Source organism: Sinocyclocheilus grahami, unplaced genomic scaffold, assembly GCF_001515645.1.
Source record: "Sinocyclocheilus grahami isolate Dianchi unplaced genomic scaffold, SAMN03320097.WGS_v1.1 scaffold601.1, whole genome shotgun sequence".
NCBI lineage: Eukaryota > Metazoa > Chordata > Actinopteri > Cypriniformes > Cyprinidae > Sinocyclocheilus > Sinocyclocheilus grahami.
Genome location: NW_015505780.1, coordinates 680,066 through 696,484, shown reverse-complemented (window position 1 = coordinate 696,484; position 16,419 = coordinate 680,066). Strand labels below are relative to the sequence as shown.

The 16,419-nt window shown below is 38.3% G+C and overlaps 1 protein-coding gene across 1 annotated transcript in view; it reads left to right on the top strand.

The window, feature by feature from the left end:
- sptbn1 (spectrin, beta, non-erythrocytic 1) overlaps positions 1 to 16,419 on the top strand; it is a 114,124-nt gene that overhangs the window by 64,329 nt on the left and 33,376 nt on the right. The window contains 10 exon segments of the mRNA XM_016240805.1: positions 674 to 847; positions 1,870 to 1,961; positions 2,039 to 2,119; positions 2,197 to 2,312; positions 2,390 to 2,502; positions 3,933 to 4,120; positions 4,629 to 4,746; positions 5,037 to 5,195; positions 12,736 to 13,038; positions 14,307 to 14,460. Coding sequence (XP_016096291.1) covers positions 674 to 847; positions 1,870 to 1,961; positions 2,039 to 2,119; positions 2,197 to 2,312; positions 2,390 to 2,502; positions 3,933 to 4,120; positions 4,629 to 4,746; positions 5,037 to 5,195; positions 12,736 to 13,038; positions 14,307 to 14,460 — 1,498 coding nt within the window.

Genomic DNA, 16,419 nt, shown 5'->3' with positions numbered 1-16,419 from the left:
TATTTATTTATTTTTACAGTTTTTTTTTTTTTTTACAGTTTTTCATAACAAAATATTTATTTACTCAATTTTAAAAATATATATTATACACAACTATACATGCAATTTTACAGCAGCTATTCTCCAGCCGTGCCTCAGTTCAAAGTCTGCTCATAAACATCACCCGAAGCACAACGCTGTTTAACAACCCGGTTACTCATTCACCCATTTCTACATGACCTAAAAATATAAAAGCTCCAGGAAACTTCATGCGTTTCATGCATACCCCTACGTGCAAAGTTATTTCAAAGAGTTCTGAAGAACTGTGGTCACTCTGGTCTTCTTCACTCGGCCTTAATGTAAAATATAGGACGTTCCCTCCTGAGGAGTTTAATATATCATATCATTTGACACGTAGCTTTTCCTGTGAGACCTTCTTTCTTTCCCAAATGTGCCAGAAAGAAAAATAGCCGATGAACCTGTCTGCAGGAACGACGGGAACAAAAGCCACTGCATCATTAACTCATGCTGCGCTGAGTCTCACGGGTCGAGTTACTAGATTCTGCATGCAATGGATATCGCTGTTAACCCTTACCGCGCTCAAATGAACTCAAATAAAGATGAATTATAAAACAAACATGCATGCATGTTGTAAAGCAGTCTAATTCACACACGCGTTCTGATCTCTGCGCAGCCCAAGCCGACGAAGGGCCGCATGCGGATCCACTGTCTGGAGAACGTGGACAAGGCCCTGCAGTTCCTCAAGGAGCAGCGCGTGCATCTGGAGAACATGGGGTCACATGATATCGTGGACGGAAACCACCGACTCACGCTCGGACTCATCTGGACCATCATCCTCCGCTTCCAGGTACACTGCATCATCAGCATGTGAGGGACATTCATCCTAAAATTGAAAAGTCAGCTGCATATTTTCATGTATAAAGACCCAGTTTATACTGTGAAAAAATTAATATTGTAAACACGCATAAAATATTATTTGGATTTTTTTTTTTTTACTTTACAACACCTTTTTCCCTCCACTAAAAAGTTTATATGCACCCATATGACAACAAATGGATGCAACATGTCTAATATATATATATATATTATTATTATAATTTTTTTTTTTTAATCAAATTTGTATTAATTACTTTTTTATATAGAAAATAACACTCACTATAGTACTGTACTGTTAAATTATTATTTATATATGTATTTATTTAAACTCTTTTTTTATTTAATTATTTTTTATAACATTTTTATTATATTTATTTTTAATGCAAATAAATGAGAAAATATTTAGTTTCTATTACTTTACAACACTTTTTTTCCTTGCTATAATGCCATATATATATATATATATAATTTTTGGTCAGATTTTTTATTTAGTTTCATTTAGAAAATATTTTGTTTCTCTTACTTTACTTTTTTTTTTTTTTCCTTCTCGCTATTGTACTGTATACTTTTAGATTTTATATTTATATATGTGTTTATTTAAATAAATACATTTTTATAATTAATTTTAATCAAAATTGTTTATTTATTTTAACAATTTTTATCCCCTTATTATTTTTTTACATGAAAAATATTTAGTTTCTATTACTTTTCCCTACTCACTCTAGTACTGTACTGATAGATGTATTATTTATATTTATATATTTATTTAACCCAAATTTGACTATTAATTAGATTACATTTTTAAACTTATTTTAAACAATTCTTAAATATTTTTTTTCTGTTGTTGTTGTTATTGTTGTTGCTTGAAAACCCCTGCCCTAATAGCATCACGTAACATCACATAGCATCACATTTTCATGACGTTACGGCCAAAGAAATGCACAAATAATGCACAAAAAAATCCATTATGTTGTGTTATCGTGTGTGTAACAGATTCAAGACATCAGCGTTGAGACAGAAGACAATAAAGAGAAACGCTCAGCCAAGGACGCGCTGCTTCTGTGGTGCCAGATGAAGACCGCAGGGTGGGTAGATGTCCAGAATAAAGACACACACGTGCTCGAGTCCTTGATGTCTGACAGCTCTGCTTTGTGCTTCACAGCTATCCCAACGTCAACATCCACAACTTCACCACCAGCTGGCGTGATGGAATGGCTTTCAACGCCCTCATTCACAAACACAGGTACTGATTTCTGTCCACCTGCATCAATGCATTTCTTTCTCGCAAACTTAATATGCTTCATTCTCAATGCATTCCAGGCCAGACCTGATTGATTTCGACAAACTGAAGAAGTCCAACGCTCACCACAACCTGCAGAACGCCTTCAACCTGGCGGAGCAGCACCTGGGGCTCACCAAACTCCTGGACCCAGAAGGTAAGAGCCCACCCTGCTTCTACATCTCCGGACCTCATCAGGAAATAATACACAATAACACGCTGTCTTTTTCGCAGATATCAGCGTAGACCATCCCGACGAGAAGTCTGTCATCACTTATGTCGTCACATACTACCATTATTTCTCCAAGATGAAGGCGCTGAAGGTGGAGGGCAAGCGTATCGGAAAGGTCTGAGTCTTCAAAACACCTGGGCTACTAGAATGTTCTCTGTTTTCTATGAAAGAAAGATTATTTCACTCTTATGTGTGCTATTTATTTATCGGTTTTGTAAGAAATGTAAGTTTAAATGCAAGTTCAAATGTTGCTATTAAAATAAAATAAATCATTATTAAATAAAACATTAAATTAATAAAAACAATGTAATTAATTATTCTTATTTTTAAACATTTGTAATCAAATTTTTATTTATTTTCATTTAGAATTTTTTTGTTTCTATTTGCATTTTCTATTACAACACTTTTTTCTACTCTCTATAGTACTGTACTGTTAGATGAATAATTTATTTATATATGTATTTAAATATTTTTTATTATTAATTTTAATATTTATATAATATTAAAATATATTTAATTTCATATTTAATATTAGTCTTAGTAATGGTGCCATCTTAATATTTACATAAATTCAATTGGTCTTCTGTCTTACATCTGTTTATTGACTTGTAATTTCAGTCTTATGTGTGCTATTTATTTTGTTATTTAGCCGTTTTTAATATTATAATATTAAATATTTTTTTAGATATATTTTTTATATTTTAATAAATATTAATATTTATTTATTAATTTTGTTATGTAGCTTTTTTAAAATATTATAATATTAAATAACTAATATATATGTATCTTTTAATAAATATTAATATTTATTTTTTTATTTTGTTATTTAGCCTTTTTTAATATTATAATATTAAATATTTGTGATATATATATTTGTAATATTTTATTAAATATTAATATTTATTTATCAGTTTAGTAAGAAATGTAAGTTTAAATATCTGGATTGAAATAAATAAATAATTTTAAATAAAATTTTGAATAACTAAATTAATTCCTATTTGAGATGTAACCATTAGAAATTATATTTAATATTTAAATTAAAATATTTAAATATTTACATACTGCAATTGCAAATCTTAGGATCTTAAATCTGTTTTATTGACTGATTATTTTAGTCTTTTTATTTATTTTTATTTTAATAGGAAGACATTATTTAATCAAATATTTATTTTATTTATTTAAATATTCCTATTAAAATAAATAAATAAAAATAAAATATTTTTTTAAATAAATATATTCATTATTAATAAGTTAATTAACTAAGTTAGTCTTACATCTGTTTACATTCTGAACTGTAATAGGTTTAGTCTCCGTTGCATATTTCTAACCATTTATAGCCACATGGTACCATGTTATGTGGTGATTTTTGTGCGCATTAAACGGAAAATGCAGTAAAATATCGGTAAATGACTCTGATGTGACATTTAACACAGAATTGACGTCTAAAACCACAGCTTACCTAAAGCTTTAACTTTAACTGCTGTTCAACTTTTCTTTCCTTTATGAAACGCAGATCTGACATTAACATCTGTCTGTCTTCACCAGGTGCTCGACAACGCCATTGAGACGGAGAAGATGATCGAGAAATATGAATCTCTGGCGTCTGATCTGCTGGAGTGGATTGAACAAACCATCATCATCCTCAACAATCGCAAGTTTGCAAACTCTCTGGTTGGAGTCCAGCAGCAGCTGCAGGCCTTCAACACTTACAGGACCGTGGAGAAACCACCCAAGTGAGTGTCTGCCGGAAACAAACACATTATATGTGACCCTGGAGCACAAAAGCAGTGTTAAGTCGCTGGGGGATATTTGTAGCAATAGCCAACAATACATTGCATGGGTCACAATTATAGATTTTTCTTTTATGCCAAAAATCATTAGGATATTAAGTAAAGATCATGTTCCTTGAAGATATTTTGTAAATATCCTACCGTAAGTATATCAAAACTTCATTTTTGATTAGTAATATGCATTGCTAAGAACTTCATTTGGACAACTTTAAAGATGATTTTCTCAATATTTTGATTTTTTTTTGCACCCTCAGATTCCAGATTTTCAAATATTCCAACTATTGTGCTATCCTAACAAACCATTCACCAATGGACAGCTTATTTATTCAGCTTTCAGATGATGCATACATCTCAATTTTTAAAAAATTTACCCTTATGACTGGTTTTGTGCTCCACGGTCACATATTAGAACTCAAATGAATGAATGTCATTTTCAACGCTTTCTTCACAGATTCACTGAGAAAGGCAACCTGGAAGTGCTTCTGTTCACCATCCAGAGCAAGATGAGGGCCAATAACCAGAAAGTGTACATGCCACGAGAGGGCAAGCTCATCTCAGACATCAACAAGGTGAAAATTACCTCGTTTTCACTATGTTTGATTTTCATTTTGGAGCTGCACGTTGTTTTTTCGGTCCGAGTTGCTTTGAACTGGCTAGGATTCATTATTTATCCACTTACAAATAAGTACCATGGTACTTTGCTTACTTTGGTGCATTCTGTGAGGGCAAGATTGGGTTAGATTCTGTATTTTAGATTGAAATGCATCAGTTTTTTCCCGTCATTATTTCGTTTCCTCAGTAAAATCTCTTGAAATCCGAATGGTGACTGTGATGTGCTGAAGCTGTGGTGTTGTCGCAGGCGTGGGAGCGTCTGGAGAAGGCGGAGCACGAGCGTGAGCTGGCGTTGAGGACCGAGCTGATTCGACAGGAGAAGCTGGAGCAGCTCGCCAGACGCTTCGACCGCAAGGCTGCCATGAGAGAGACCTGGCTGAGCGAGAACCAGCGCCTCGTTTCCCAGGTTCACTTCACTGCGCTTGCTGTAGAAACAAACACACATGTGCTTCGTCCAGCACTGCGTTGTGTAATACATCTCAGCCGTGATTTTATGCAATTTTGTGACCCCTGGTGGTGAAAGATTCAAAATTGTCAAGAGACAAAACACAGTTGCTTGTGCACTATTTAAAATTTTATATTTTATACATTCACAATTCACTTATAATATATTTAAAAAATAGTTTATATTTTCAAATTTGTTATGAATGATGGTTTTATTACTTTTTTTAAATGCTTATTATTTATATTTATATACTTACTATATTTTTATGAAAGCAAAGGCTCTAAATAATTATTTTTCATAAATATGCCACAAAATAAATATTTAAATATATATATATATATTTTTTGAAACCGTTATATATATATATATATATATATATATATATATATATATTATGAATTATATTATTTATATATTATTATATGAAAACAAAAACTCAACAATGAGCATTTTTCATAATTTTGCCACAAAAAAATCTCTGCTTCCACTAAACATACATCCAAACAATAATTGTACAATATTGTTATGAAAGATATTTATTTATGATATATTTTAAAAAGCATATTTTATTTATATTTTATTATTTATCATTCATTTTTATGTTATTTCTTTCTTGAATGTATATTTTTATTATTTATATAATTTTATTATGAAAACAAAATGAGCATTTTTCATAATTTTGCCACAAAAGTATCTGCTTTCACTAAACATACCGGAACCAAAAAATTATTGTACAATATCTCTGAACTATGTTATAAAAGATTTTGAGTTAGTACACAGTTTTTATAAACATTGACAGAACTGGGTGTTCCCATCCATTTTAATACATATACTTTATATTTATATACTTTTTCCCCATACATAAAAAAACTAGTACTGTCAAACGATTAATCGAGATTAATCGCATCCAAAATAAAAGTTTTTGTTTATATAATGTATGTGTGAATACTGTGTATATGTATTATGTATATATAAACTCACACTGTCAGGGTTCTGGACTGTCTGTGTGTGTTTTACTCCCCGTGACCCAGTTTCTCCTTGTGTTGATTGTGTTAATTTGATTGATTCCATGCACCTGTGTTCCCCTGATTGCCCTGTGTTTATTAGCCCCAGTCTGTGTAGTCTTCCTTTGTCGGTTCTACTTGTTGGATGTTGTGAAAGTCACCTGTCATTCCCAGGATTAAAGACTGTTTATGTACTCCACGTCTCCTTGCTCCTCGTTCCGCGCTCCTCCTAGCACAGATCGTGACAGAAGAACCGAACAAAAAACAGTAACCTCCGTGTGTCTACCCTCCGTTTTTGTTTCCGTGTTTTTTCCCTCAGTGTTTTGTTTCCGTTGTGTTCTATGGATCCCCTCCTTCGCCCCGAATTCTTCCTCCTCCTGCTGGAGCAGGGGGAGCGCTCGTTTGAGGACCATACCAGACTGTTTCTGGCCTTCGCTCGAAATTACCAGCTACCCGGACGACGTGCTCTGTGCGTTCTATGACACTAGCCTGAACACTGCGTGCAGAGCGCCGTCGTCCGAAGATGGTCCTCGAGTGGAATTCGTCGCCTTTGTGGAGTGGACTCTGCCGAGAAATGGATCTTCGTCCCCCGACTGTTCCCAGGAGAATCTCACCAGTTCCACTCCCGACCCAGTTCCCAGCCCACCATCTCCCCAATGCGCGGGTCGCATGCCCGAGCCCACTGCTGACGGAGAGCCGGAGCCCGCCGCGACTGATGAGCCATCGCCGTATGGAGCGACAGAGCTGAAGATCGCCGCGGAGCCAGAGCTGCTGACGACGTCAGTCAAGGTTTGTGAGCTGGCAACAACGCCCGCCACGAGGGAGAGAGACGCAGACGGTGTGAGCACGGAGATGAGCTCCGCCCCCTGCACCGCGGCTGAGGGTGAGCTGAGTATGGCACAGCGTATGTGCCAAAATGAAGAGGAGAGGGCTCCAGCCCCCGAATCCAGTTCAGAGCACCCTCTAGTGCCCGCTCCTAGAAAGCATCCTCCAGTGCCGCTTTTAGAAAGCGCCCTCCAGTGCCTGCTCCTAGAAAGCTCCCCTCAAGTGTCCGCTCCTCCAGAGTGCAATCCTGTTCCCGGGTTCAGCCTAGTGGGGGCTCCCGATCCAGAGTTTAGCCCCGAATGCCTGGAGGCTCACGAATGCCCGCCCTCCCACCCGCTTCTGCCTCCTTCTCCGCTGTCGTCTGGCAGCTAGGGTTGGGTATCGTTTGGGTTTTTTTCGATACCGGTGCCAAATCGATACTTTTAAAATGGTTCCGGTGCCTGAACCGATACTTATTAAAGAATAGAGAATGCTAGTGTTAGCGGCTCTTTTTTCTTTATAAATAAAACAAGTAGTTAGAATAGAAATAGAATAGAGAGTGCAAATGTTAGAGGATCACGTTTTTTAATTAAAAAAAACAAGCAGATAAAATTAGAAGTAGCGTTAGAATAGAGAGTGCATTCCACCAGGAGGGAACAGTTAATGAAGAAGTCCATGAAAGTTTTATTATAGGTAGAATGCAAAATGTTTCAATACAAGCATTTCAGTCAAATGTAATTTATGCAATATTTCAAACCTTTAACCCACTTGGGAAAATCAACCCATGGAACAGTTTAAAAGTAGCCCAATTCTGTGGAAAAAAAAACGCGGACTGGGCAACCCTGCATCCAACAAGAGCTACCGGAGTCAGCTTTGACTGATCACAGGTCGAGAATAAGGAGAGATGACTGACAAGATCATGCTTGAGTATTTGCTGCTCAACAGATCCTGAGCTCATTGACAAAAATCTGATCTTGTAAGATGTGCTCCCTTTACACAGAGTGCGTGTGATCGCAAAATCGAAAGTGAAAGTAAACAGTGCAAACGCTCATTCAAAAACATTTAAATACACAGCATCCTGAGAGCAGCTCCCTGATGCACCACAATTATATACAATATTAGAATGTTTAAAGGAGTGGACACGAAAATCACGGGAGCGAAACACATGTTGCGGGAGCAGGCGGCAATGGTCAGAGATTCAGCGGGAGTGAGATTAAAAAAACAGCTGAATCCCGGACATTGTGGGCAATTAAGAAATCCCGGCTGGACGCATTTTTGTAGGTCCAAAAAGAGGACACGTATGGTCACCCGAATTTATAATATATTGCTAAACGATGTATTCTTTTTAAAGTAGCATATGGAACATATTTTCTGCCTCATTCTGAGACAAGAAGCCTCATCAGATCACAAAAGGAAGCATTTGACAGGTGTTGTGGAGTAAAAAGGTTATAATGTTCTCTTTTGTTGGACAACAGGTTTAGAAATGTGAATACAAGGGAGGTTTAGCTTTAGGCATTTTAATTTAAGCATGTTTAGCTTAGTTAACAGAAGGTTACCTGCTGCCATCAGAGCAAGTGTAATTACTGCATTCACGCACTCCTCGGATATTCTCATTTCCCGAGTTGTGCTTTTAAGTCGGAATGTGAAAACAACATGGACACTCGTTACTACAAAGATGTGTTGGATTTGTATTAAAGTCCGGCTCACACTGTGCGATTTTGGCCACGATTTGGTCGTCTGAGACAAATTTTGAAAATCCTAAAAGATTCCTATAATCCTAGGCTAAAATCTGTACTCTTTGATCGCTGGTTTGACATGTTCACCGACAGCCGATTAATGGCCCTTGCAATCAGATTTTACCTCCGACGAACTTCTAGCAGTGTCAGAAGATTTGGCGCAGAGTCCTGCAGTGTGGCTTCTACGACAAATGTCAAACTGTCGTTTTTCAAGACAAGCCATGATCAGAATTAATGCTATAGATTTCTTATAAGCACTCTCGTCCTCCGCTCACTGAATTAATATGATACGTTGCCTTTGCTATGATAAACACCAGTTGCGCCGCTGTTTTCATGTGGGTGTGTAGTGCCGGTATTGCCGCCATTCATATACTTTTAATGATAGCCAACATTACAGCCCCGCGTGCAATGCAGCTCGCAGTCACTGAACGTGTATGGGTTGAGAAGGTAAAACTCCGGACAAGTTTCCTTGTTTTTAACGCGTCTTGACTGTCGTACAGTCTGACATTAATGACAGCTGAGATCCCACAGTGTGACATGATCATCATGCTCGGACAGTCTGACAAGTACAATCCTAAAGGACTTTTAAAAAATCGTACAGTGTGAGCCCGGCTTTATTAGAGCTTTCCGACTTGAGTTCACATGCATTTTCTCAGTCGGGAAATTATTTGTCCCATGCGGTGCCAGTGATGATGCTTCTTACGTCCGTTTTGGAGAACTGGAGGAAATATTTCAATCAATCGCTCAGGCATGGCACTGAAATGAGGCACCGAAATCTGTGTTCTGATTCGGTTCTAGTACATACCGGTTACATAGGTACCGGTTACATATTGGTACCGGGTTTCGGTACCCAACCCTACTGGCAGCCCCTCTGCTCGCCCTCAGCCCACCATCTATGCGGTGCGAGCTCCGTGGGACTGCCATCCTCGAGCGTTGCCGTGGCTGGAGTTTCCCTTGACTCCACCTCCAGCCTCTAAGCCCTAGACTCCGCCTCGCCCCGTTGACCTGTCGGCTCCACCATGGCTCCTAGCTCCCTCCTCCACCGTGGCCCGGCAGTCCACTAGCTCCGCCGGGCTCCCTCGTACCTCCAGCTCCGCCTTGGTCTGGCGTCGACCATCCTACGCCTCGGGACTCCACTCCTCTGGCTTCACCTCGTCCCTCCGTCTCCGTCAGGCTCCTTCATCCTCTCGGCTCCTCCTCAGTCCTCGGTCGCTCCGGCTCCACCGCAGCCTCCTGGATCCACATCTTCGCCTCGGTCACCGGCGCCATCTGCTCCACCTAGGACCTCCGGATCCTCCCCGTCGCCCTGGCTTACCGGTTCTCCATCTCCGACTCGGGCTCCTCCACCATCTGGTCCGCCGCCGTTGGTCAGCCCCCTGGAGTCAGTGGCCATTCCTCCTCCATGGCTCCTCCCTCTGTCGGCTCCACCGTGGGCCATCATTATGGCTGTAGCCTGGGTTCAGCTGGACTCCTCCTGCTCCAAGCCCCTCCTGTCTCCTCCCTGGACTCTGTCTGCCGGCCTCCTCCCGGGTGTCTGTCCTCCTCCGGAACCTCCTCCTTAGTTCCCACCCACCCCCTGTTGTTCTACGGTGGACGAGGATGCACCTTCCCGGGAGCGGGGCGAATTGTCAGGGTTCTGGACTGTCTGTGTGTGTTTTTCTCCCCGTGACCCAGTTTCTCCTTGTGTTAATTGTGTTAATTTGATTGATTCCATGCACCTGTGTTTCCCTGATTGCCCTGTGTTTATTAGCCCCAGTCTGTGTAGTCTTCCTTTGTCGGTTCTGCTTGTTGGATGTTGTGTAATTCCCCTGTCCTTCCCAGGATTAAAGACTGTTTATGTACTCCACGTCTCCTTGTTCCTCGTTCCGCGCTCCTCATGACACACACATTTAAAAAAGAATTTATGTTTATATCGTAAATATATTTATATATAATGTCAATTATATAAATATATACATGTGCACAGTATACACGCATATATTATGCAAACAAAAACTTTTATTTTGGAAGCGATTAATCGTTTGACAGCACTAAAAAAAAAAACAGAAACAACTGAAAAAAATCCCATAACAATCTTATGGGTTGAGAAGGTAAAACTCCGGACAAGTTTCCTTGTTTTTAACGCGTCTTGACTGTCGTACAGTCTGACATTAATGACAGCTGAGATCCCACAGTGTGACATGATCATCATGCTCGGACAGTCTGACAAGTACAATCCTAAAGGACTTTTAAAAAATCGTACAGTGTGAGCCCGGCTTTATTAGAGCTTTCCGACTTGAGTTCACATGCATTTTCTCAGTCGGGAAATTATTTGTCCCATGCGGTGCCAGTGATGATGCTTCTTACGTCCGTTTTGGAGAACTGGAGGAAATATTTCAATCAATCGCTCAGGCATGGCACTGAAATGAGGCACCGAAATCTGTGTTCTGATTCGGTTCTAGTACATACCGGTTACATAGGTACCGGTTACATATTGGTACCGGGTTTCGGTACCCAACCCTACTGGCAGCCCCTCTGCTCGCCCTCAGCCCACCATCTATGCGGTGCGAGCTCCGTGGGACTGCCATCCTCGAGCGTTGCCGTGGCTGGAGTTTCCCTTGACTCCACCTCCAGCCTCTAAGCCCTAGACTCCGCCTCGCCCCGTTGACCTGTCGGCTCCACCATGGCTCCTAGCTCCCTCCTCCACCGTGGCCCGGCAGTCCACTAGCTCCGCCGGGCTCCCTCGTACCTCCAGCTCCGCCTTGGTCTGGCGTCGACCATCCTACGCCTCGGGACTCCACTCCTCTGGCTTCACCTCGTCCCTCCGTCTCCGTCAGGCTCCTTCATCCTCTCGGCTCCTCCTCAGTCCTCGGTCGCTCCGGCTCCACCGCAGCCTCCTGGATCCACATCTTCGCCTCGGTCACCGGCGCCATCTGCTCCACCTAGGACCTCCGGATCCTCCCCGTCGCCCTGGCTTACCGGTTCTCCATCTCCGACTCGGGCTCCTCCACCATCTGGTCCGCCGCCGTTGGTCAGCCCCCTGGAGTCAGTGGCCATTCCTCCTCCATGGCTCCTCCCTCTGTCGGCTCCACCGTGGGCCATCATTATGGCTGTAGCCTGGGTTCAGCTGGACTCCTCCTGCTCCAAGCCCCTCCTGTCTCCTCCCTGGACTCTGTCTGCCGGCCTCCTCCCGGGTGTCTGTCCTCCTCCGGAACCTCCTCCTTAGTTCCCACCCACCCCCTGTTGTTCTACGGTGGACGAGGATGCACCTTCCCGGGAGCGGGGCGAATTGTCAGGGTTCTGGACTGTCTGTGTGTGTTTTTCTCCCCGTGACCCAGTTTCTCCTTGTGTTAATTGTGTTAATTTGATTGATTCCATGCACCTGTGTTTCCCTGATTGCCCTGTGTTTATTAGCCCCAGTCTGTGTAGTCTTCCTTTGTCGGTTCTGCTTGTTGGATGTTGTGTAATTCCCCTGTCCTTCCCAGGATTAAAGACTGTTTATGTACTCCACGTCTCCTTGTTCCTCGTTCCGCGCTCCTCATGACACACACATTTAAAAAAGAATTTATGTTTATATCGTAAATATATTTATATATAATGTCAATTATATAAATATATACATGTGCACAGTATACACGCATATATTATGCAAACAAAAACTTTTATTTTGGAAGCGATTAATCGTTTGACAGCACTAAAAAAAAAAACAGAAACAACTGAAAAAAATCCCATAACAATCTTAAAAGAAAGAAAAAAATATATATATTTTTAATATTAATGTTTTTGTACTTAAAAATAAATAAATAAATAATAATAATAAAATTATTTGCCATCTCTGAAAATCTAAAAAAAAAAAAAAAACTAAAAGCAAAAACAAATGTGCAATAATGAATCGCAAGTTGTAGCAGGCTAAAACTAGTAAAACAATAATTTATTTCCCATACTTATTTTCTTAACTTTCCCATTTCTTTTCTGCAGGACAATTTCGGATTCGACCTCCAGGCGGTCGAGGCAGCTACCAAAAAACATGAAGCCATCGAGACGGACATCGCGGCGTACGAGGAGCGCGTGCAGGCGGTGGTGGCCGTGGCCAGAGAGCTGGAGACGGAGAACTACCACGACATCAAGCGCATCGCCGCGCGCAAAGACAACGTGCTGCGTCTGTGGGAGTATCTGCTGGAGCTGCTCAAAGCGCGCAGACAGCGGCTGGAGATGAACCTCGGCCTGCAGCGCGTCTTCCAGGAGATGCTCTACATCATGGACTGGATGGACGAGATGAAGGTGAGCGAGGAAGACGAGGAGTGGGAGTTTGGATGGGTTAGAAGTGAGATACAGTGTAGCGCTCAGTGAGATGAACATTAAAAATAGATTCTAGCAATAGAAGTAGGTAAAAATTGTTCAGCTAAACTTTTAATAGATAGTAATAATTGGATCATATTTGAAGATATTATGATTATTTGCTTTAAGATTATGGTACAAAAGATTGACTTTACGCTTTATATGTTTGGGGTTCTATAGACGCAGTTCTGTATTTGCAATAAAAATCATAATTTTGAAATTAATGTATTATTTTCCATCAATATATTTTTAAATTTTTATAATAGGTTACTCTGACCTATTAAAATCTTAATGCTTTTGCCAGTTTTATTTTTTGTAAATATTTCAGCTTCCTATTTAGGTTTAATTTACTTTCATTTCAGTTTTAGTCATTTTAGTGCTTCAACTTATTTGATTTCAGTTAGTTGTTATTTCAGTAAAGGCAGCATTTTTAATTTTCGATTTTTTTTTCTGTTTCAGGCTTATTTCAGTTAACAAAAACAACTTTTAATAGTTTTAGTTTCAGTTTGAGGTTTAGTTAACAATAAAAGCACTGCCTGACATACACATGGAATCATCAGGGTTATTATAATTAACTAAAACTAAAACCATAAAACGGTTTTTGTTACTTGAAATAAAATACTTTACCTGAAAAAAAAATTATTAAAAACAAACCTTAAACTTATTTTATTTCTGCTAAGCTGCCAAGACCTCATTTCTCATTTTTATTTAGTCTATTTTGACGCGCTAAAATAACTAAAACTAAAACTGAAATAAAAATGGAAAGAAATGACAAAAACACAAAACTGTAAAATTTTAATTAAAATAAAATAAATATAAAACTTAAATATAAACTATATAAAAATAAAAACATTCAAAATATTAAAAACTATAGTAGTATCTCAATGATACTAAAATAACACTGACACCAACAAACTATAAATTTTTATAACTTGCTCCTTTGACCTATTAAAATCCCGTATTATTGAATTTTTAACCTATGTTATTGCATATTTCATAATGCTTTGAACATAACATGGCAAAACTTTTTAATTTGACATTTATTCATTAAGCAGATGCTTTTATCCAAAGCGACTTACAAATGAGGAACATCACAAGCAATGTATGATTAGAGCCAAGCTTCAGTGCAAGCTAGATTCCTGCATTAGCTTCAAAGCCAAGTGAATGCTGATCTAAATGATGTGGTTGTGAGTTTCTCCTGTCCTCCACAGATGCTGCTGCTGTCTCAGGATTACGGGAAGCATTTGCTGGGAGTGGAGGATCTGCTGCAGAAGCATGCTCTGGTGGAGGCCGACATCGGCATACAGGCCGACCGCGTCAAAGCCGTCAACGCCAACGCACAGAAGCTTGCCGTGGATGAGGAGGGTAAGAAGAGCTCTCCTCTGTTCACCGCTTTTCACATCCTTACTCTTCATTTCATCAGAAACTGACTTTAGTCTGACAATCAGAAGTCATTTCTGGATAATATTCATAGCAAAGAATCCGTTCTTTCAGAATGACAATGAATATATAAAATAGGGAGACCAAGGTCTATGAGTTTGATTCCAGCAGGTTCAGATTCAGTTTCAGAGCCGTTTTTCATTCGGAGGAAACATGCAGAGCTGCTCCAGACTGGGTTTTGCGAGGTTCCCACGTTCATGGAGAACCTGGAACTAACAGGGAGTTTTAAAACTGTGATTTGCAGGCCAGGGAAAGTCAAGGAAATATAATAAATTGAAAATGGAAAAGTCATGAAAATGTTATAGTGAATATACATTTCTCTGGTTATGCTATAAAGGAATTCAAAACCTTCTTTGTGTGCACACATATATAAAATGTATAATTGTTTACATTTCTGAATTCCAAGATTTGTACCTGACATCAGCTTTAATATATTATTATAGTATTTATTAATATTTTGTATTAGCTTTTATTTTTTTATATCTTCTATATATTCTATCTTTTATAACTTTTTTCTATTTATTTATTTATTATGAATTACTTGATTACTTATACATTTTTATTATTATTATTATTATTCATACTATTTTATATATTATTATTATTATTATTATTATTATTATATGAAAACAAAAACACTAAATGAGCATTTTTTTAAATTTACATTTTCATCTGTATTTGTCTGCATTTTTATTAGGTTTTTTATAGTTCTATTTAGCTTTCATTTCAGCTTTATTTCAATTAACAAAAACTATTTTTAATAGTTTTAGTTTCAGTTTTCACTTTTAGTTAACAATAAAAACACTGCCTGACATAAACATGTCATATGGAAATGTAATATATGACGTATATTGGCTTATATCAAGAGCAGCATTGCCATATATGTTACCTATAAGACTGTAATGTCTATATGATGATTTTTTTATAGGGTATTATGTTTGGTTTTTGGATGGATATACATTACATGAAATATATGTCCAAAAATGCAATACACATACATATTTGTATGGGCTACATAAATATGTTTTCATATATGACTATATATTTCATATATCTAAATTTAGTGTTGCTGAAAAGCGACTTATACACATATATTACATTAGCGTATGAGATGGAATCATCCCCAGAAAGCTCTATTAAATAAGTTTAAAAATACTTAAGCAATGCTGCAGTTGTCATGGAAATTCATTGGTCAAAAAGGATTGGAGTCCATTTTCCAAAAGCATATGGAGTTGTTATTCAACAAAATCACTGTACATAATAATAATGAACCAGATTGTGAAGAAAAGTGTATCTATTTCCCTATAAAAAAAATTGGTGTAGTTTTTACCCAGAAATTGCAGGTAAATTTCACAAAGAAACGGCATTAGACACATTAAATTGTGAAATTTTAGAAAGCCTGAAATAGTATTTTCATACATTATACTCCAGTGATGTTTTATTCACATGTTCAAAAAATGTGTCCCAGTCTTAAGTGTCAATTTTTCAAAATTGAGATTTATACATCATCTGAAATCTGAATACATAAGCTTTCCATTGATGTGTGGTTTGTTAGGATAGCACAATATTTGGCTGAGATACAACTATTTGAAAATCTGGAATCTGAGGGTGCAAAAAAATCTAAATATTGAGAAAATCATCTTTAAAGTTGTCCAAATGAAGTTCTTAGCAATGCATATTACTAATCAAAAATGAAGTTTTGATATATTTACGGTAGGGAAATTTACTAAATATCTTCATGGAACATGATCTTTATTTAATATCCTAATGATTTTTGTCATAAAAGAAAAATCTATAATTTTGACCCATACAATGTATTTTGGCTATTGCTACAAATATACCCCAGCGACTTAAGACTGCTTTTGTGCTCCAGGGTCACAAATA